A 21,745-nucleotide genomic window follows, 5' to 3' on the forward strand; every position below is an offset into this window, starting at 1 on the left:
CGTATTTGTCTTCTTCTCTTGACAAACACCATTTAGGTCTCATTTTCTAACCCTGTACTGGGACAAAGTCATGACTCTTGATTCTGCTGATAATAATCTGAGAGCTGCATGCTGTTATTCTTATCACACACTCTTATGGTGGCAGTCAAATACTGCTTGCACTCTCAGTTGCTGAAAAGAAAATGCCACATTGCTCTCAGTTGCATCCTAACACAGCATTGCAGCAGATTCATTTACAGAGCGGAGCCCTCAAGGCTCACGAGGTTAGGCTCTGTCTATGTTTGGTGTCTTGTTACAAAACCAAGCATGTCATGGTGGAGAGAGGAAGGGGGGAGAGAGAGGGAGGGAGGGTTGGAAAGCACAGGGGAGGACAGCTCTGATCTCACTACCTGAGGAAAGCCACATCAAGGGCAAAGGAGTCACACAGAGCATACGAGCCTGACTACAGAGGAATTTCACTGCCGCACTGACACAAACCAAAGTCACAGCTTTGCTCTGCCTGAGTGGATTATCCTGATTCTGGTCTGACAAAAGGTAAAGAGTGGGTCTGCCTTTTATTTGTAATTCCTATTCACATCTGCATGCTGTTGTGTTGGCTGCAGAGGTTAATAGTTGTAGAGTATACTCCATGTTTTAATTACACAAGAGTATACAGTAACAGGTTGGGATGGAAATGCTAAATCAGTGAAATCTTTTAGTGTGCTGTTTTCACTGTGTTAAGCTGTGCATGTGCAAAATCAGGTTGAAATCCTGATGGGGAAGTTCAATGTCACAGTGGAGTGCTAAGTAATCTTTGTTCATTTGTTCAGTAAAAAATGACCATTCTAACCATCATCTTGTCTGCTGGATTCTTACAGTGTTCTTTAACACCAAAGGGTTTGGCTGCCATTTGTTGTACTCTGTGTTTATATTTTCATGCCCATCTGAGGTCTGTGCACATGCTCAGCCGGTGCACTGCTATATCTGGCCATTGAACTTTGTCCCACTTGGTGACTGTTCAGTCATATGACATGGAAAAAGAAATCCTAAACCAGTCACCCTGCCCATTACATGGAGTAGTTTAGTGGTTTGTAAACTCTGCATAATTTTGTTTAGATTCTCACAAATGCAAATTGCATTTAAAAGATAATGACTGAACCCTTCAGATTTACTATACCGTGTATATACATGAATGTTTTTTGATGCTGGCATCTGTAAATCCCATATCAGGGGTCTTCCCTATCACATTATGAGCAAACATTACATACAAACAGTGCAACTCTCCTTCAAATAATACCCCAACTGTGAGTCAGATCTGTGAAAATCTGCCTGTTTTTTGTTATTCTTTATGAAAATGTTGTAATTAGTAAATGTTGTAATTAGTAAAATTAAAAAAATTGATAAAGTGCCAAATGATTCTAAATCTGGGTATGACTCAGTGGACTTGATGGGAATAAGAGTGTGCTGCCTGATCTTTAACTACTACATGATATGGAATATGCACATCAAGAACTAGCATTCAAATCTGCCACAAAAGCGAGATTATTTTTACATTATGAAAAAAAGAATCTAAAATTTGGAAGTACTTCTTGATGATGCAAACTTTACATTGAAACATATGGATAAGGTAAACAGTCATTAACATTTCACAATATGCTTTGATCAGGACTCACATCTTCAGCTGAACTTTGTGTTCGTCATCATAACCATTAATTCCAGTCAGAAACCTGAAAAAGCTTCTCTTTGATTTCCATATTAGTGCTCTTCAGAGATGGCTGAGGCGCATCAGGCGGTGGGCTTCCAGTTCACCGTGCGCCCGGATGGTGTGGACCTTAAACTGAGTGAAGAGGTCATCAAAAACATCTACCTGTCAGGAGTGACAGCATGGAAGAAGCGAGCCATTCAATTCAAGGTACAGTGGCCAACACTTCAGATCTAACTTAGGTTATCATTCAAAGGTCACTCAATAAGATCACAGACAAGCTTTCTAATAGACATCTTCATCTGAATCTGCTTGCTTCTCATCCACAGAATGGCGTATTGGCTGGTGTCTATCCTGCCAGTCCGTCCAGCTGGCTGATAGTTGTGATTGCCATGATGAGTTCCTTGTATATCCGCATTGACCCCTCTCTAGGAATGATTGATGCAATCAAGGAAAACCTACCATGCAGGTGAGAAACCTTCTGCAGCCGGTGTAACCTCCTTCCTTGTGGTTCAGTTTTGGGTAGTCTACCAGACATTTAGGTTTGTTTAGACGAGCCTTGCAGTAAGTCAGCTATCTAAAAAATAAAGTCATTCTGCATTTTTTTCATGTCATATGTTACGCCATCATTGACAAAGGCAGTGTTGTGCCTTTTCTGAGCAGAGACTATATGTCAGTGCAGACCCGGGCTGTGCTGAGTGCCATCTTGTTCGCCACGGGACTATGGCTGTTCCTCATCTACCTCTTGAGATACACTCTCAAAGCTCTGCTCTCCTACCATGGATGGATTTTTGAATCTCATGGAAAAATGAGCACGTCAACCAAAGTGTGGCTGGTAGGATTGTCCTTCTATCTTTCATCTGGCTGCCATCACAACTGTCAGTTTAATCTTTGTGTGCCTCACTCAGTGTAGAGGGTGTGGTTTGTTATTAAGGGTTATGTCGTGTAACGTATAATGTTCTGGGTGTTGTTTGTTTGTTACAGAGCCTGGTGAAGATGTTCTCTGGCCGCAGACCACTGCTCTATAGTTTCCAGGCCTCCTTACCCCGGCTGCCTGTGCCCAGCGTGGATGATACAATTCACAGGGTGAGTTCAACGACCACAAACACACAATGCAAACTGATAGTTTCTTGAAATGAATGACATGGAAATACGTTAAAGACATCCTTTTTAACCATGTGTGTGATGGTGAGTATTTGAAAAAAATGTCTTTTGCATTTTGACAAGTTCATTTATTGTAATCAAATCCATCAAACATTTGAGGCTGTGGCTGGACTTTGACTAGCCAGACTGGTAGATGGTCTAAATATGTCTAAACACACTGCCAGAAACCAACTGTGACCATAAACCAAAACTACATTAAAATGTTAGTAAGTGTAACCTGATATCCAAACATCAACATTTGTCACATTATGTCTTGATCATTTCAAAGCAAAAACCAATTTTCTGAATTTTACACCTATATTTAAACCTATCCAGCACACAATCAAGGCTTGTGTACCCATTGAATGAATGTAGCTTGTTAGACCATTCAGAACTGTACCAACATCTACTGTTCTAGCTACTTTCCTACACCCTGTGAAGTTACAGCACTCATGTAATCATGTCCCGTAAGCTGCACATGTGCTCCATGTCTTCCAGGTTCTCTGTTTGTTCATCCTAGCTGCTCCGTTGTCCTGACGACATGCACCATGTTTGTTTTCCCACAGTACCTTGAGTCAGTCCGTCCTCTGCTGGACAGCAAACAGTACAACCAAATGGAGATTTTAGCCAGTGACTTTAAAGATTCCAAAGCAGCCCAGTTGCAAAGATACCTAATCCTAAAATCCTGGTGGGCAACAAATTATGTGAGTAGTGTTTACGAGTGACACAGCACTGGAGCTCAGTTGAAACATGACGTTATGCAATAATAATAATAATAATAATAATAATAATAATAATAATAATAATAATAATAATAATAATAATAATAATAATAATAATAATAATAATAATGTGTTATCTTCTTTAGGTAAGTGACTGGTGGGAGGAGTACATCTACCTCAGGGGCAGGAGTCCTATCATGGTGAACAGTAACTTCTATATAATGGTAAGCTAGACGGAGTGTAGTGGAGTGTATTAGAAATGTTCTTTTTTAAATTATAGCCATACAGAAATTTTACAGTAAAAGGTTGGAAAACATGAAATAGACATTTTAACAAATAAACAATCATTCCTTCATCTACCTAAATGCCAAAAACCAAAATAATATTTGGAATAATTGTCTCTGTTTGTGATTTGTATTTATGCTCTGCTTTCTGTATGTTTGTGCTGACTTCTCATGTCTGCTTTGCCTGCGTGGTGACTGTATGTATGTGAAGGACCTCTTGTACATGACCCCGACACATCGCCAGGCTGCACGGGCAGGGAATGTGGTCCATGCCATGCTGCAGTACAGACGCAAACTGGAACGTGGTGAACATGCTCCGGTAATGCCCTCTGTAAAACCACACATCCTTTATTCCCCTCTTCCTCTCCCTCATTCTTCTCATTTCCTACCTTCTGTCTTCTCTCTAGCCTGAATATACACATTCAACCTTCCTGCTTCTTTAAAACCATTCATTTTCTTTCCCAACTGCACGTTCTGATGATTTCTTTTTCTCTCTTCATCTCAGCTGAGGGCTTTGGGGACTGTTCCTATGTGTTCCACTCAGATGGAGAGGATGTTTAACACCACCCGCATCCCTGGGATTGACACAGGTAAGCAGCTGCATAGGTCAACACTCAAACACGTTGCGCAAACAGCACCTGCTGTCCTGGACTGAAACCTGATGTCACAGCACATCTTTTCCATCAGCTCTTAAATTCCTGCTTTGACATCACTAACTGAGATGTGCCAAATGCAACTAGCATGAAGGTTTTAGCACCCAGTCCACTATGTTCCAGTGCTGATTAGCCATCTAATAACTGTACTGCAGGCACTCAAGATTAGTTATGTGGGCTAAAAGGGAACGTTCATTGTACGAAAGAATTCTGCTGGTTCTTAATCGTAACAATATTCTACATTGTATCTTTGAAGTTAGCTGTCTGCACCTTTCCTCTTATCTCTAATGCCCTTCCTATTCTTGTCGGCCCTTCCCCGCAGATATTGTGCAGCATCTGACGGATCGTAAGCACCTGATTGTCTACCACAAGGGCCGTTTCTTCCAGTTGTGGCTGTACACTGGAGGGCGCCACCTCTTACCCAGTGAACTTGAGACACAGTTTCAAAGGATCCTCAGTGATACATCAGAACCTCAGCCAGGAGAACTCAAATTAGCTGCTCTTACTGCAGGAAATAGGTATAAGAACATACATATATGCACAGGACACGTCTGCACACACGCATGAAAAAGCAGATGGAAAATTGTCTCCTTCTGACACCCCCTTTTGTAGAGTTCCATGGGCTCGAGCTCGGATTAAATATTTCAGCCAGGGAGCAAACAAAGTATCCCTGGACGCTGTTGAGTCAGCTGCCTTCTTCCTGACACTGGATGATGAGGTGCAGGGTTATGACCCCGCGAAGACCGGCTCGATCGACAGTTATGCCAAATCCTTGCTTCATGGAAAATGTTATGACAGGTAGGCAGAGAAGTCAAGCAAAGGTCTCTGCTATTGGCTGCAGCACTGGTTGGACTTTTGTGGTTTGATACCATAAAAAAATTTGCCTTTCTTTTTTCACAGGTGGTTCGACAAGTCTTTCAGCTTGATCTCCTATCCAAATGGAAAAATGGGTATAAATGTTGAACATTCTTGGGCTGATGCACCAATTGTTGGACATATGTGGGAGGTATAAAATGTGTTCTACTGCTATACTTGAAAACAATGCTTCAGAGTTTGTGGATGTCTTCAGATGTCATGTTTTGCCTGTGTAGTATGTCCTTGCAACAGACTGCTTCCATCTCGGCTACACGGAGGAGGGGCACTGTAAAGGCGATGTGAACAAAGGCCTGCCTTATCCCACTCGACTACAGTGGCAGATTCCAAAGGAGGTGCAGTGGAGTCTTACATCACTTGCTGCAATTGATCTAATGGTATTTTAGCTGTGTTTCCATCACAAAATTAATTAATCATCTTTCTGTTTTAGTGCCAAGATGCCATTGAGACCTCATACCTATCAGCCAAGCAGATAGCTGATGACGTGGACTTCCATGGCTGTCTGTTCACTGAGTTTGGCAAAGGGCTGATCAAGAAGTGCAGGACCAGCCCCGATGCCTTTATTCAGCTGGCCCTGCAGCTGGCCCAGTTCAGGGTAGGCCATTCATCCACCATCCTGTCTCTGGAGTGACATTACTGGCATTATTGCTCACAGTTGTCTTTTGAATGTTTAATTGAACTTAATTGCATCTACCATCACTAAATGACTCCAATCCATCTGCTTTATAGGACCAGGGAGTGTTCTGTCTGACGTATGAATCATCGATGACTCGTATGTTCAGAGATGGTCGGACAGAGACGGTACGCTCCTGCACGTCTGAGGCCGTTGCATTCGTCAGAGCCATGGAGGATGCAGGTGCAACAGTAAGCAGAACACATAGACACACACAAACATTTCAAATAAATCAGGAAGTGATGAAGCCACAGAGGTCTGTTAAATTAAGCTCTGTGGGTTTGAACTATGGTTAACTGCCAACTATGCATTTGAAAATGATGGGGTTTTTTTCTTTTTTGCAGAATAATTAGACTTTGAACATATCTGGTGTCAAATTTGTGTGTTATCTGGCTCACAAATTCGCAATCAGTGGACATGGTGTGTAAGCACACACTTGCGTATAAAAGGTCACAGTTTGAGGTCGCAGTGTGCTGCTTAGGACTTGGTCACCAAGACCCAGAGGCAATGTGTCTCTGCATGCCACTGCCCTGGACTCTGAACCCCTGGATGCTTTGGCAGGGTTATATTGACATTCACATTAACAGAAATAATGTCATTTTGATACGATGTTGATGTCATATGTACAAGTCTGGAAGTTATTCTGCTTTGCTGTTTGCTTTTGTGATCAGAATTCCCAGAGACTTGGATTATTTCGGAAGGCAGCAGATAAGCATCAAAACATGTATCGTCTGGCCATGACTGGTTCTGGTATCGACCGTCACCTCTTCTGTCTCTACATTGTGTCCAAATACTTCGGTGTTGACTCACCATTTCTTAAGAAGGTTGGAACTATAATCATTCATTTTGTGTCTATTGTTTTATGGTTTCTGATCCACACATTTTGCACCTGTCACAAGCCATCTCCTTTCTTATCTGCTTCTTTCCATACAATATGCAATGTGTTTGCTTCTAGGTGCTTTCGGAGCCCTGGAAGTTGTCTACCAGCCAGACTCCACAGCAGCAGCTCAATTTAGTTGACATCAACAAGTTCCCTAAATATGTGGGCGCTGGTGGTGGATTTGGCCCAGTGAGTTCAATTTAATCATAGAGAGAAGTTCTAAAGTCAACCTGTTGTCCTGATCTGGGAGGGTTTTGTTCAGTTATATAGCACCATGTGATGTCTCCCAACAGGTTGCTGATGATGGTTATGGTGTGTCTTATATAATTGTTGGAGAAAACCTCATCACATTCCACATCTCCAGCAAGTTCTCAAGCCCTGACACGGTAAGAACAGAAAATGAGAGCTGTGCATATTAAGGATCCATCTGTGTTCATGAGTATCTCTCAAAAGTCAACACACTCTCTCTGGTATATCTTTTCTGTGTGACCTACAGGACTCATACCGGTTTGGCCAGCACATATGGAAGGCCATGCTTGACATCCAGGCACTTTTCAAGTCTGAAAATGATAAGAAGATGACAGAGCATGTGAAGCTTGCACAGCGGGAAAATGGGAAAAAGCACATATAAGAGACACTGTTGAATGACACGCTGCATTTGACTCACATACAAGCCCCTGTGAGTCTCTTTGTAAAAAAACAAAACAAAACAAAACAATGTTCTGGTGATCAGTTGCACTTTTGTGGTGGGTCACATCATAGGAATGGTCATTCCACTCTGTCAGACAAAAAATTAAACTTGTTACTCTAATTTATTTATATTTATATTTTTCAGAGCTGTCTTGTTTTGGTGCTGAGGGAAAGATGTAATCTTTAGTCATGGGAAAATTTGTTTTTGCAATGGTTATTTCTCTTTTCGTTGACTGTATATAAATGTAGTAAATCTAATCTTTATATGTGGTTTATGGTTTGTGCATATGAAACTTGTAAATATATCTGCTTAATTAATTCAGTGTTCTGTTTGAAAACATAAATCCTTTGTTACACACCATTGATTCTGAATGCGTTGTTCATTTTAAGGTCATCATTATAGGCCTATGATGTACAGCTGACCAGCAGCAGCTTTTACACAATTAATAAAATGCAGCCATACGAATAATTAGAAATTAATTAATCAAACTAGTACCTTTTTACAAATTTAAACAATTATACAAATAGATCAAAAACAAGCACAGAAAACAATCTATTATTAAGAGCAGTTTATTTTAAGAGGTGGGGTGGAGGTCTTGTTTCTGACATCTATATGCAAGGTTCCTAGTTTTTTTTGAAAGTAAAGTTAAAGCACTTTTAAGGTACCTAAACAAAACATTTCCAGACTCCCAAAGCTTGTATTATCACATATAAAGCACAGTAATCAGTGTACTGTCACTTTAATTTACAGCTGTCCATATTAACTTTGTGTGTTTTTAACATGATCATTCAATGATGGCTAATTTTAAAGGGAGATGACAAATACGACATTGGGATTTTTTCCTTTCAAATATTAAAATATTTTTGGTTTACATGAGCAATTGTGTAGCTGAAACACCACACTTTAAAAAAATCAAACATTTTCTTAATGTTTAACTCTTTTGCATATGAAGATTGAGAGGCCTTCCTGATTCATTCATTCTGATAAACAACAATGATCTGGACTTGGATCAGCTGTAAACTTCAGGCTGCTCTCAGCACATTTCCTGGCAACATTAGGAGAGCAAAAATAAATGTACCAGATCTTGAATAAATGCAACAAGCCCACTGATGAGTGCCTGCTGTTAAAAACCCAGACTGCTTTTTATTGTTGCACAATTCCAGGACCATACAGCGCAAACTCTATACACTGAATTACCCTAAACATGATGACATGTTGGGAAAGCAGATGATAGAAGGTTCATCTCCGGAGGGGTATGCAGATTTCTTTTCATCTGTGATTTAATGCACAAAGGAGTGGCATCGAGTGATACTGTAAATGTCAATCTGCAAGTAGATAAGATCACATTTGATTTAGTTCGTTCACATGTGTGCCGCTCCCAGACAGTGGGCAAAAACAATCCATCTTCTATTTGAATATTTATTAGTTTGGGTGGGGACAATACAAAAAGTCAAAGTAATAAAAAACAAACCTTTCTGGTCACACTCAGTTTCTTTCAAGGCATCAGTTACAGCAATGAACTAAAACTAGGCTTTATAACTGTACAAAGTGAACGGACAAACAAAAGCACCATCACGCGGTCCGCTTGCTTGATGAGAGCAACTTTAAAAGACCCAAAGAGGCAACAGAGACCAGACTTCCTAAGATTCAAAATGAATCATCAGTATCTGATTATTGTCATCATCATCACCATCATCATCCTCTTATCAGAAGCTGCTTGCCAATCATGCACATTTAACATAAAAGAATACAACAGACACGAAAGGCAAATGGATTTTAAGTATGCTCTATTTCTTTACCATTTTTATCATGGGGATACTGCAGGTTGAGTCCACTGGGTGATGACATGCCCCCTTGGGCCACTGTGTGGGGCTGTTTTTCATGTTGATACATGCCAACCCAGTCTTTTCTGTGTACATACTATTTTGTGTATATATTTCAACACTCTAGGATGATTTTGTAGTTTATGTGTCTAAAATCACTCAGCAGAGCTCTTGGGTTTCCGGTCTATGATGCAGCAAAGGAGGATTAAGAAGTTGCACCAGGGGTTGGGTTGACATTCTGCGTGGCCGCCTGTGGTGCCACCTCTATGATCCGCGGTTTGTCAATGATGCGAGCCGTACGGTTTCCTTTCTCTACAATCCCGATGATCCACGCTTGGTGGCCCTCGCCGTATTTTGGGGATTTGATCTCGGCACAGAAGCGGGCGGCCTGCTCCCGTGGCAGACAGATAAGCAGGCCTCCTGTGAAGAAAGGGAGATTTGGTCGGTCTCAAGGGTCTTAAAAGAGGACTTTAATGTTGCTGGTGAGTGCTCAGCTTTCCCACTGCTGATCTAACCAGCAGTGTTTGTTCTGATGCTGATCACAGTAGTTCAGTGTGAGATGGGGCTGCATGCAGTGGGTCTCGTCCTGTCTTTCTGACTGGATAAATCTATACAGGATTAAGGGGGTCTATTAAATTAAATATAATGTGCATATGCATGTTTTCATAAGTGCATAGTAATTAGAATGAGCTCTTTATATCTACTGAGGGAGCGGGCACTCTTCCGTGGAGACTGCCATGTTTCTACAGTAGCCCGGAACAGACAAACCACTGGCTCTAGAGAGGGCCTCTGGTCCTCTTCACAAGTTTCACAAACACTGTTGGTTCGCCTACATGCTTGGAAAGAGAGCGGTGAGGCGAGAGGCATTCATTTGGCTGCAATCTGCAACCTCACCACTAGATGCCACTAAACCCTGGCAAAAAGGACACTGGTCCTTTAATAACACCGGGCTTTATTGGTGTGGCCCCCAGACCATGGAAGAGCCTTACATTAATGTTTTGTTATGTTCTGCATTTGTGATGTTCATTCTAAAAAAAAAGTACCCTTTACTGTAAATAAACTTTACATACATTTGTTAGGGAAGACAGGAAGCAACAGAGGCACATATACACATACAAACACACACCTGATGTTTCAGGGCAGGTGCCATGCATGAGTCCAAACATGTTCCCGCAGGCCTTGGACACAGAGGCCATCTTGCCGAGCACTGGGAGGTTGTGGATGACAAATGACACTTCGCTTCGTTGTTGCCGCGCCAACGTCTGAGCGTGGCCGAGGATCCCGAACCCTGTGATGTCAGTGGCTGCGTGAGCGTTGAAGGTGTGCATGAGACCAGCCGCTACAAAGGAAGACGGAAAGAGACTTAGAAGCTAGTCAATTAAACGTTGCTGCCATGGATTATTATCAGAAGCTACTGAGCCATAGGAGGCGAAATACAGTGGAGCTGCTGCAGAGGCTGCTCCTATTCAGTGTTTCTCTGTCCAACAGCTGATGTAGTTATGCTCATCCTAACATGCCTCTTTATTTGAAAAATGTAGTATAAGCCAGTTCTGACTGTAAATCAATTATGTGGACACCTTCACCGTGGTTTTACCTGTTCTGTTGAGCCGAGCCATGTTCATCATGGCTTCATGGTATGCCAGCTCTACATCTTCCCGGGTTACCACCAACTTGATCTTGTTCCACTTTTCAGGCTGACAGATAAAAAACAAAACACATAACCCCAATGGCACAACCCATCCTTAAAAACAACAAGTGTCCACACAAAACGATTCATGAGTGAGTCCGTGGACTTACAATATCTAACCACTGGTGTACTGCAACGGCCACTTGTGTTCCGAGCGGCTTGGTCAAAACCAACACGTCTCCTGGCACTGCATTGTCTGGCCTGAGAAATGTCAAACATGGCATCAAGGATTTTTTGCATTAGAACAAAATGCATTTTTGAAGAAAGCGTGAGCAGCAGAAACACAGAAATGTGAAGTATCAAGTCATTCCCACATGATAAATTCGTTGGGCTGGCAGACTGTTGTAGCAACTCCTCCCATCACCACCCAGGGGTTGAGTACCGTCTGTCCTCCTGTTACAGATGTGCCTGCCTCCTCCGATGCATCCTTGAATCCCTGGATGATCAGTGGCATGACTTTGTCTCTCTCCTGTAAAGATCCAGGAAATTCAGAGCACAGACGGGGAGCACAGCATAATAACAATAATAATTAACACAACTGGTTCCTCGCAGTTACTTTTCCAGACACAGGATCTAAAAAGGAGCGAACTGACAGACATGACTCTTACCTTCTCTGACATTTTGTTGCTGACTCCCAGAAGCATCAACATGTTGTCACACTCTGTCACTCCCATGGCGTACAGGTCACTTAGAACATTGGCACAAGCAATTCTCCCCTACAAAATAGAAATACTGTAAAATAAGCAGAGAAAGGGCTGGTGTGTAAAGCGAGCCCACATCAAACAGTGACACCCCTCCATTTGTCACACGTCTGTACAGTTAATAGGACCATATTAAAAGAGGAGATCCATACCATCATGTAGGGGTCATCCACGATGGGGTAGATGTAATCTGTCGTCTGGACCAGAGAAAGACCTCCATGTCTGAGGGGGATCACACAGGTGTCCATGCCTATGCCTTCAAAAATAAAAGCATGTGATGTTTTGAAGAGGTTTATGTTCTGTTTGTGTACATGTGAGTGTACATGTGTTTTGGCCTTATTACCATTTCGTAATTTGTTATTTGATATGAAAACATAATTACCTAATCGAGGCATAACTGCCCCCAGGAACTGTTCATCTTCTTGATAGTGGTTCTCTTGTAGGGTTTCTAGCAGCTTCTGTAACACATCTTGGGGCACCTGTGACCCAAGACAACAGCCACCATTCTCCAGTTATTTTTATATCATATTTCTTATCTGCTGGAACACTTATGAATTTGTGTAGCTATACAAAGACAACAATACATTCAAGGTAGTTTTTGATCAGGAGAGCCAACCTTGCAGCCTGTGCCTTTGAGCTCAGCGAAGCGTGTGAGCCGGAAGTTCTTGTCCAGCTCATAGCTTTCAGGGTTAAAGGACTCCCTCACGGACATGTCTGAAGAAAGTCTGGGCCTTCACCACTACAACCACGTCAATGACCGGGACAGAGCAATGAAAGTGGTGATTAGAAACCCTGTTTGGGTGTCACAAAGGGCAAGAAGAAAATCTTTACATAATATAAGCATCTGTACAATCTGAAGCAAAAGCACTGCGATGAATCCTGCCATCATGCAGCTTATACTGTTAATTCTGTAAGACTGTGTCAGAGAGCTGCAACTAATAGTAATTTTAATAGGCAATTAATCTGCCAGTTCTACTCCTGATTAATCAATTCATTATTTAGTTTATGAAATATCAGAAAATGGTGCAAAATAGCAGTTACATTTGCAGAAAAAGCCCATGCTAATGCATTTAAACGTCTCTCGTTTTGTCTCAGCAACAATCCAAAACCTAAAAGACATTAGGCTCATTACTTAGTTTACAATTATATTACAAAAAAAAAAAAAAAAAAAAAAAAAAAACAGCAAATCATCACAACTGAGAAACAGGAAACTATTTAAACAATTAATAAAATAGTTGTGGATCAATTTACTATGGATAAAATAATCAATTAATTGACTAACCGTTTCAGCTCTTGTCATCTTTTGTCCCTGTGACAGAAATAACTACAGAGTTGAATCAACATTTATTAAGAGTAAGTATCAGTGATTTGTAAACAAAATATTACAGGTACATCTTACCAACGCAAGCTAACATCAAAAGTTAGCTTGCATTGGTACAAACATAGCCAGAATTACATCAGCACCCCTCTGACACCGCCTCAACATTAAATTAACAATTCACAGATGTAGTTGTATTGGACTGGACTGGACTGGACTGGATTAGATTATCCAGATGTATGTGTGTATAACCAGGGTAAAATTACACTGACATTGTAAAAATAAATGAAGAATAAAACAATAAATCCAGGTGTGCTTTCGTTTAAATGCATAATATTTAATACATTCTATCAATTTAGTAACAATTGCACCAATCAAAGGCTTCTCATTAACATCTGTTTGTGCCACTCACATCCCCCACTGGCAACTTCAGATTTCAAAATATGCTGGTGTGCACTGACCGTCTCATATTTCGAATTTCAACAAAACAAACAAATGAATGAGCCACGATAACGCGAACATCTGGCCACCTGTTAGAGAAGCCAGTCCAGTTATTGGCCGCTTATGACCCCAGTTTGTTGTTTGAACTACTGCAACTCGCTGAAGGGGCCTCGGTGAGCGCGCTGTGGGAGTGTTCAAGACACAAAACGCTGCTAAATTCATTCAACCCTCAGGCGCTGGCTAACAATATTAGTGCTAACTAAAGGTAAACGCGTCTTTTCGGCGTAATGTACACCCCGTTATAACAACTGGGCGCTCAACTCTTACACACGTGTGGTGACAGCGATAGCCACATCTTTCATGTTAATGTGTATTTTTCTGAAAATGCAGTTTTCGTTTCCGTGCTAACGTTAGCGCCTGCTTGCAAACGCTGATCCATGCATGAGCTGATGAGCATGAGCAGCTCTGTGCAACAAAGAGTGCCCCAGTTTGCAAGCTGTAATACATTCAGAAAGGCACACTGTGCAAGCCATAGCCTAAATGTGATGCACAGTTATTAAAGTTAGCGCCAGCTCGTTGCACATGTACGTTGAAAAGTTGCCGTAGAGCGCCGAACAAAAATGTCGGCGGCGGAAAAAATTAACCCTTTCCTGTCCCACGCCATGCGATGTGTGCAACATCAGACTTCGTATCAATAAAACAGCACAAAACATGCGACTTGTGAAAAGTTTGTGATGATATGGTGCAATAGAAGTGTTTACAATTGCCCTAGATGCGATTTTAGGACCAAAGCGGAGTTATATTCTTGCAACATTTCCCCTTTAATTGCTCTGACCAGTTTATCCTTACCAGCTTCACGTTAGCGGTGGATCCCGACAGAAGAGCGGGGACGGCACCAGAATGCAATGGGGCCAGAATTGGGCGTCCTCCGACAAAGCCTGACGAAAAGTAAGACATGTTTGTTTTCTAACTCGGGCTTAAAGACAACAAAAATCTCGTTACCGCGTATAATTAAATATATTTGAATGAGTATACGTATCCGACCACGCTTAATCTTAATGAAACAGTATACGGTTTACAATACAAAGAGGAAACTCACGAGATCTCAAAGGGTCCTCTGCCTGCACAGTGGCGGCTTTAACATCCCCTTTAATGAGCTGTGAAGTCTGGCAACAAAATCTCTACAATGGAGTGTACCTTTAATTTACTGTTTTCCCTCCAATTGCACCTACAACAACATAATATGGTTTGTTTTAAAGTGTAGGTATTTAAGAAAGGCTGAGGTTTATAAAGTTGCATTCGTGAACTTGTTTTTTTTTTTATATAATTGTATTAATGTTGCAACAAAGATTTTATTGCAGTTCTTTGTTACATTAGAACAGTGTTATGTATCCAATTGTTAAAGCCTTAAGAATGTTTCAGCAGTAAATTCAGCAACGTGAAGTGTGTTTCTCATTTCTCCTGTCGTTCATTTTACTGTCTGGCATATATGAAAAAAACAATACAAATGCAAAAATGTCAAGAAACCATATTTAATGGTGGAAACAACTACTGATTTCATATGCACAGTGAGCAGAAATGAAAGAAAAATGCTGTAATTCCATCACGACATTAACAACAATAGCACTGATATGCATAGCCTAGAGATACCAATAATGAAAAGAAACAACTATTCATAGAATACTGTATATTTTTTATATTTTCAGCCAATGGAGCCTATCAACCTATTTTTAATAAGCAAAATTGGCCAAAAATACATCAGTTATTTACTTTTGGATGTATCTGAGGTGGATGCTGCAGTGCACATTACACCCACTGAAATACTGGTCACTTAAAGGCACAATCCACAATGGGCAACTTCTGGTAAAAAGTAATGTGTGCAAAATATATGAACATTATACCGTTACAGTACTTTGTCTCATTTAAGATTTGGGACTCGTCCTAGTAATGACACGAGAACTAGGCAAGTATACTTTTAAAGCTGGAGCCTATAATGTAAACAGTATGTCACCGCTGAACATGAAAATGACCTGCCAGTATTTAACGACTGTATAGTTCAATGTCTGTTGGCACAAAATCCCAGATCCCAGTATGTGTTCAATGAAAAGTCTTTAGAACCACAAAAGGTTGAGTGTGTGTGTTTGTGTGTGAGAGAGAGAGAGCAAGTGAGACGGTATCATTAAGTAGGTTTCTCTTTCATTTGGTCCCATTGTTTTTTTTCCCTTTACATCCATAACACAGAGCTAAAGTGGCAAAATGCATCAAGTTAGAGAAGTAATGACGACAATCAACAAGTGTGCAGTAAGGCCATTGTGGCAGCCCTTGAATCAACCAGTCAGGTTCACCACTGCCCCCTTCACACTTGCAGGCTTGTTAAAGCCACAGCCTAAAAAAAGAAAGAAGAAATTAATGTTAAAATTCAAACTATCATGACCAAAAAAAGCCAAAAACACAACTGTGTTTACACATTTGGTGGCTTTTTTTTCCAGGCCTTGTAGCCTTCCTTGAACAACAAACATAAAGTGAGACTGCAGACAGAGAAATGATATTGAGACAGTGAGAGTGAAATAGGTGAAAGAGGGGGTATGATGCATGGTGTGAAGATAATTAGCTGACATTTTGGGAAGCTGCGTGAGAATGTCAAATGTCACAGTGATGGCGTGACAAAGACATATGAGCCAATCAGCAACACCAGTTTGTGTGTGTGTGTGTGTGTGTGTGTGTGTGTGTGTGTGTGTGTGTTGTGACAGTGAAGTAGTGAGAGGTAAAGGCAATGTGGGTTTGGGGGGGGGGGGGGTTGTCAGAAAGCTGTTGTGAGATGTAGTACTGATATAAAGGGAAGGGTGCAGACACAGAAAGATAAAAGAAGACAGCTGAATAAATGGGTAGGATGGTGTGTATGTGTGTGAGGTGCCTATACGTGTGAACATTTAAATATGAGGTCCATACTTGTGGAAGGTCCATTTGACGCTTCTTCTGCTTCTGCTGCATCTGAGGAGCCAAAGGAAGAACAGGGTTTACCATAGACCATCTCCTCTTTGACTGCTAAACTTTGTAACTGACTCGCACTAGTGAACTTAGTACTGAATAATGGATTATTTTGACCTTGCTCATGCAACCTTTTGCATAACAAAACAGAATTAAGTGGTCAAAAAGGAATATTAGATAAAACATAAGTATACAGTGTAAGTTAGTCTGTATCAGTACCTCTTTTCAGCCTCCTCCTGGCGAGTTTGATCTGATCTTGAAGGATCTGAACCCAATCACGTGGCCCCGGCAACTTATCTATTCTGTGTTCAGTGCAGTATTTCTCTGTAAACACTGGACAAAGTTCACACAGCTATGCTAATGTTTCCTCTGTATCATTATTGTTGTACCCTGGCACAAAGAAAGCCATTAAATATTTTGTATTTGTGTCTTCCATACCTTTAATGGCACCCACAATGTTCTGGTCCAGGCCTTTACGGTTATCATTGAGCCCTCTCTTCCTTTTACCATTTGGCAAGGAGTTAGCCAGGGTGGCATCGTCAAAGAAGGCACACACCTAAACATATGTTAAAGCATATGCTTAGCCTTTAGTGAATGTAGCTTATTATTGATGTAAATGATTACGTTTGTGTTTTTAATAAAGTGATGAGACATGAGTGTAACGTTAACCACAATCAGAGGACCGATGAACTGGCCCTTAAAAACATATAAATGCGCACCAGTTTCCTGAACAGCAGGCTGCCAGAGCGTGTATAGTTGACCAGAATGGAGTCTAGCTGAGCCTTTGAGATAAACACATCATAATCCTCTGCAAGACGCACCTCTGACTGAAAAAGTATCAAATAACACATTGTGTGAATTGGGAAGTATTACAGGAAAACGGCACATAAAACATAACAAGATAAATTCAGTTTTTCAGAGGACAAAGAGAGAACACTATGTCTACAGAAGGCATCGTCATGAGTTTAACCTTAACTCACAATTTTGTTGTAGATGTCATTATAAAATAAAGCATGAGGATGATTGTGCAGAACTTAACATCTCATACTTTCTCAAAATCATGACTCGAGATCCCAAGAGTTCAGGGGACATGAAGGTCTTGCTTAGCAACAAAGCGCATCACTTGGCAACAGCTTTTAATACATGCACATTGAACCATGGTGAAGAGGGGTGTTAAAGAGAGGACTTTTCCATTATGTCAATTGAAACAATTTTCTTAGCTCTGTATCTTCATAAAGAAATCTGGGAGAAAATGGAAAGCGGCACTATTTATTTGGATTAATTCAACAGATGTATTTCTACCTGCAAGTTCTAGGATTTATCAGATCCATATTAGGTAGAGTTGAAACAGAGAGCAGTGTTGGATGTCTTGTGTAAATGTGTAAATACACACATTTAAAATATTTTGAGAACTAATTAATCTGGAATATGAGATGAAATTCATTCATTCTGTGGGAGAGAATCATAAATTCATGTCAAATCAGAAATTACAGCTACGCATTAAGCAAAGAAAAAACAGACATGGGCACATGTACATTACCTCTAACAACTGAGGTTCCCTTAGCTGGCTCAGGAGAGGCTTGTGTGTGTTGTTCACAGTTACTGAATTGTTCTGAGGTGGCAGCACTGAAACCCCAGAGGAGACGGGATGGCTGTGCGGTGGAGACGAGTCTTGCTCTTTCTCACATTCTTCCCTCTTTCCAGATTCTGCGGGTGCAGGTATGAGTGGCGATGCCTTGAGAGGGGCAAGAGCAGCTCTTCTACTACTAGACACAGCAAGTGGTGCCACCCTATAGATTGGTCTCCTCTTGCGGGGCCGACAGCGAGGAGCTGGCCCTGGAACAAAACGAGGTTGGCATGGTGATGCTGCCTGTTCCTGTCTTTCCAAGGATGCTAGAAAAAGACAGTGGCACGTTATATTTTCTCTCTACTTCTCACTTTCTCTCAGTGTGAGAATGTTTGTGTTCATCCACTGACCTTTTTGTGTCTGCATCAGCCTCCTCATGGCACGCATTTCCTGCAAAATAGCCTGCAAGGTGCCCTTACAGTTACACATACAGCAGGGGGGTTCTGGCACAGCAGGAGGGACGGCATCTGCTGGAAAGTCAATGGTGCATTGGTTAGCGACTGTCTACCAAAACATGCATCCACAAAACGGATGCAATATGCTGTGTTGCCATGTCTGACAACCAAGTGCGTAACTGTATGTGTGCATGAGTGTTTGACTATCCTGTGTGGATAAACTTGCCAATCTCTGTCAGTGTTTGTCCCTCATCAACATAATGTTTGTCTGGTGTTCAGCACTGGACACTATCTCCTCTCTATTTTATCAGCATCACTCTTTAGGAAATTAAAATTGTGGGTGTTGCTTTTCTCCCCCTTCAAACATGCTTTGTTACCCTACCATTAGCTTCATTCATTTTGATCCGATCCTTGCTATTGTTGAGGATCCTCACAGCTTTAGAGCGGGTGCTGTACTGGCCACAGCCTGGGCCGTTGGGGACGCGGGCGGATATGGACGAAGGTGAGGGCCCTGGGTCCCCTGCAGAGTTCCAGCTGTTGCTGTCGTTCTCCTCTGATACAAGAGATAAAGGTGCAGGCTCCTGTACCCAGGTCAGATGCCCATCCTGGGGCTCCTTTGTAAAGCTGTCCTGCTCTGGTCCCACACGCTGATATACCCTACCAGTCTTATCACTCAGAAGCCTCATCATTCCTGTGATTTGCCTCTTGATCTCCATGCCCTCCTCCTCCACCCAAACTACATTAAGAGACAAGAGTGTTGGCGTAATTAGTGAAATCTGCATCGATATATCATAGAAATTAAGTCTTACTATGGCACATACCATCAGGCACAGCAGCATCCTTCGGCTCTCCGTTTGCATATTTGCAGCTGGAATTCATCATATATGAAGGGTTAGAATCTGCAGGAAGAGCAGAAAGGCTTCAGTATGCAATACTTACAATACAGCTGTAATGAAATTCAATTCAACTCACAATAAGACCTGTGTGACAGATAGTTGCAGAATGCTGCTGCGGCCTCATGCATTGTAACGATGGAGCTTGTGCAGACTGATTGGGACTGTGATGTCAACCGAAGCAGACCCCCCACCCCCTCCCATCCCATGCAGAAACCACCACCTGTAGGTGGTATGAAGTAGTGTAGTCAGCAGAGGTGGCCTAGAGCACATAGCTTCAGCAAAAAGTGAACAATTCAAGCTGCATGTTGCATGTTCAGAATGCGCCTCATGATTTCACATTTTGGACTACTGGTTTACTTAAGTCATTCTTGAATCTATGTTGAGACTGATGTCCGGGAGGGTTTTTTACACGTAGGACTTGACATCAGAGTTAGCTGCTGCTTAAAACCGAGGCGCAGACTGTGGGCATAGTGGTGGCCATCGCTTTTGTTTACAGAGTCGTCTCTGCTGGCACACAGCGCCAGACAAACACCCAGACACAGACGCGCGTCTTGCAAGGTCTTGCATTCATTCAGCAGCCTACCTTGATCCGTGACCAGTTTAAAGCTCTGTGACTTCCTTCTCCTCTTCCTTTCCCCAAACTCCATCTTCGGGGGGGAATGTAGTCTACAGTAAGTCGTGCAGTCGAAAATCGCTCCTCAGAAAGACGAAATCAGTGACTAGGATACACTCAGCGGAATCACTGTCCGCCTGCCTTATTAATCAGTTAAATTTCTCCTCAGGCTGCGCTACAGATCCTGTCATCGGTAGATTTTCACCGCCTTAATTGACTTGATTAATTCCATGCAGGCTATGGTCTGCTCTCGTTCCCAGCATGATGCCGTTCTTGCCTCCCGCCATGTAAATAAATTAATGACTTTAATATTAAAAATTCGTCACATATCCCTTTGCGCCACCTGATGGTAAGTTCTCATTTGAAAGGTCGAGCCAGACATTTGCCACTGTAGCGTCCAGACAATGGACTTGGATTTGAACAAAAGCAGTAAAGGAGAGCATACTGCAAACATCCTGCAACTTTTTTCACCTGGATTATTATGTCTGATTATTCATTCTATTATTATTATTATTATTATTTTTTTTTATTTAATTTTTTTTAGAGGGACTCAGAAAAAACTGACTTTGACTACTATCCTTCTGAAACTCTCAGCTATCGTTTTAATGTTGGATAGAACAAAATATGATCTCTCATGGCAGACAGGACTCAGATTGTATACTGTATTTTCTTGGATGTGTAGTGCATATCCATATCTACTGTATGCTGATGTCCCGTCATGACCTCGCTTCAGACAACTGTATGGATAGGTAGCACTGAGTCACTTGTAACACAAGCAGGTCATTTAAGTTGGTGCCACTTTTCCCATCATTTCCTTCATTTTCATGTAGAAGAGGCCGATCCTCACATTGTGAATAGTCATCTGCAAACCTAAAACCTGACAGCTCGTAAATGGCTTTGAAAGAAATGGAGCATCGTCTGTTTGGCATTTCATTTAATCATTTCTATTTTTATTTATTTATATATATATTTTTTGGAAATGCTGTGGAATAAAGCAACGTGAAAAAGGTCAGATCAGACAGAACACACTTAAAAATATTCTGAGTACACAGATGTTCAAATAGAGCTGTGGGGAAAACTGCATGGGCATGTGAATAAAGCCATATCTAGTCTGTTTGCTAGAAAATTATTTTATTTATGTCCGAATGTCAAAATGCGACACTGGCAGAGAAAAAGATGTATAAAACACATTATTATGTTAAATAATCACTTTTTAAAGCTCATTGTATGGTCGTAGTTTAACCCTGGACTCGTTTTTAAATAAATGGACCTACACTTTAGCCGTTTGCCTGGACCAACAGCCAACACAGAAATATATGACTGTGGGAAAACATTTTCACTTTTTCTACATATCCTTATGCAGCAGCAGTGACAGTTAATGAATGTTTAGTTTGCTTTTCAGTACGCTATATTTGTCATTACGCCTTTGTGCTTAAGTTGAAACCTGTTTCATGTAATATTTTCATTTACTGGAGCTTGAAATATCATACTATTACTGCAACTGCACGCCCATATCCAAAGAACAACACATAAAGCAATATCTTTGTTGTTTTATTTATGCCCAAAAGAGAGTTCTTGAAACTGCAAGCTTTGATGTTGGTATCGATGCTAAACTCTCTAATAAACTAAGTCTTAAATAGTAAGGTAATCAAATTT

General features: G+C 41.3%; 3 protein-coding genes across 8 annotated transcripts; 1 reads left to right on the forward strand and 2 right to left on the reverse strand.

The window, feature by feature from the left end:
- Nucleotides 1-342: 342 nt before the first annotated feature.
- cpt1b (carnitine palmitoyltransferase 1B (muscle)) lies at nt 343-7,653 on the forward strand. Its single transcript, XM_076732703.1, has 19 exons — nt 343-534; nt 1,739-1,891; nt 2,011-2,150; nt 2,345-2,516; nt 2,666-2,767; nt 3,391-3,528; nt 3,693-3,770; nt 4,042-4,149; nt 4,336-4,420; nt 4,806-5,001; nt 5,096-5,281; nt 5,384-5,489; nt 5,575-5,691; nt 5,787-5,951; nt 6,086-6,220; nt 6,701-6,853; nt 6,985-7,098; nt 7,203-7,295; nt 7,406-7,653. The coding sequence occupies exons 2-19, from the start codon at nt 1,751-1,753 to the stop codon at nt 7,538-7,540; spliced, it is 2,364 nt and encodes a 787-aa protein (XP_076588818.1). The 5' UTR covers nt 343-534; nt 1,739-1,750; the 3' UTR covers nt 7,541-7,653.
- Nucleotides 7,654-8,720: 1,067 nt separating this feature from the next.
- Nucleotides 8,721-14,448, reverse strand: sephs1 (selenophosphate synthetase 1). 5 transcript variants are annotated; one of them, XM_076733526.1, is made up of 11 exons: nt 14,420-14,448; nt 13,094-13,120; nt 12,428-12,550; nt 12,194-12,290; nt 11,964-12,067; nt 11,719-11,826; nt 11,425-11,579; nt 11,221-11,311; nt 11,018-11,117; nt 10,550-10,762; nt 8,721-9,843 (listed from the first exon to the last, which is right to left on the reverse strand). In XM_076733526.1, exons 3-11 carry the CDS (start codon nt 12,521-12,523, stop codon nt 9,629-9,631), a joined length of 1,179 nt encoding a protein of 392 aa, XP_076589641.1. In that variant the 5' UTR covers nt 12,524-12,550; nt 13,094-13,120; nt 14,420-14,448; the 3' UTR covers nt 8,721-9,628. The 5 variants fall into 5 exon arrangements, with proteins under 5 accessions (XP_076589641.1, XP_076589644.1, XP_076589645.1 ...); XM_076733529.1 differs by having other exon boundaries at nt 13,094-13,135; nt 14,420-14,434; XM_076733530.1 differs by lacking the exon at nt 14,420-14,448 and adding an exon at nt 13,660-13,782.
- Nucleotides 14,449-15,087: 639 nt separating this feature from the next.
- On the reverse strand, nt 15,088-20,390 carry bend7 (BEN domain containing 7). Of its 2 annotated transcripts, none has more exons than XM_076733462.1 (10): nt 20,060-20,390; nt 19,402-19,479; nt 18,963-19,316; nt 18,536-18,652; nt 18,099-18,451; nt 17,278-17,385; nt 16,997-17,114; nt 16,778-16,891; nt 16,520-16,561; nt 15,088-15,956 (listed from the first exon to the last, which is right to left on the reverse strand). In XM_076733462.1, exons 1-10 carry the CDS (start codon nt 20,121-20,123, stop codon nt 15,898-15,900), a joined length of 1,407 nt encoding a protein of 468 aa, XP_076589577.1. In that variant the 5' UTR covers nt 20,124-20,390; the 3' UTR covers nt 15,088-15,897. The 2 variants fall into 2 exon arrangements, with proteins under 2 accessions (XP_076589577.1, XP_076589576.1); XM_076733461.1 differs by having other exon boundaries at nt 15,089-15,956; nt 18,536-18,655; nt 20,060-20,255.
- Nucleotides 20,391-21,745: the final 1,355 nt, after the last annotated feature.

Source organism: Chaetodon auriga, chromosome 6 (assembly GCF_051107435.1).
Source record: "Chaetodon auriga isolate fChaAug3 chromosome 6, fChaAug3.hap1, whole genome shotgun sequence".
Lineage (NCBI taxonomy): Eukaryota > Metazoa > Chordata > Actinopteri > Chaetodontiformes > Chaetodontidae > Chaetodon > Chaetodon auriga.

Coding starts and splice junctions, on each gene's coding strand:
- cpt1b (XM_076732703.1), top strand. CDS start 1,751: ATGGCTGAGGCGCATCAGGCGGTGGGCTTCCAGTTCACCGTGCGCCCG. Junction 5,490..5,574: donor TTGTTGGACATATGTGGGAG/GTATAAAATGTG, acceptor TTGCCTGTGTAG/TATGTCCTTGCAACAGACTG. Junction 6,221..6,700: donor TGGAGGATGCAGGTGCAACA/GTAAGCAGAACA, acceptor TTTTGTGATCAG/AATTCCCAGAGACTTGGATT.
- sephs1 (XM_076733526.1), bottom strand. CDS start 12,523: ATGTCCGTGAGGGAGTCCTTTAACCCTGAAAGCTATGAGCTGGACAAG. Junction 11,580..11,718: donor GCAACAAAATGTCAGAGAAG/GTAAGAGTCATG, acceptor GGATCTTTACAG/GAGAGAGACAAAGTCATGCC. Junction 9,844..10,549: donor CACCTGCCCTGAAACATCAG/GTGTGTGTTTGT, acceptor CTTTCTTCACAG/GAGGCCTGCTTATCTGTCTG.
- bend7 (XM_076733461.1), bottom strand. CDS start 20,123: ATGGAGTTTGGGGAAAGGAAGAGGAGAAGGAAGTCACAGAGCTTTAAA. Junction 18,656..18,962: donor CAAAATGAATGAAGCTAATG/GTAGGGTAACAA, acceptor TTGACTTTCCAG/CAGATGCCGTCCCTCCTGCT. Junction 16,892..16,996: donor CATTGTGGGTGCCATTAAAG/GTATGGAAGACA, acceptor AACTTTGTCCAG/TGTTTACAGAGAAATACTGC.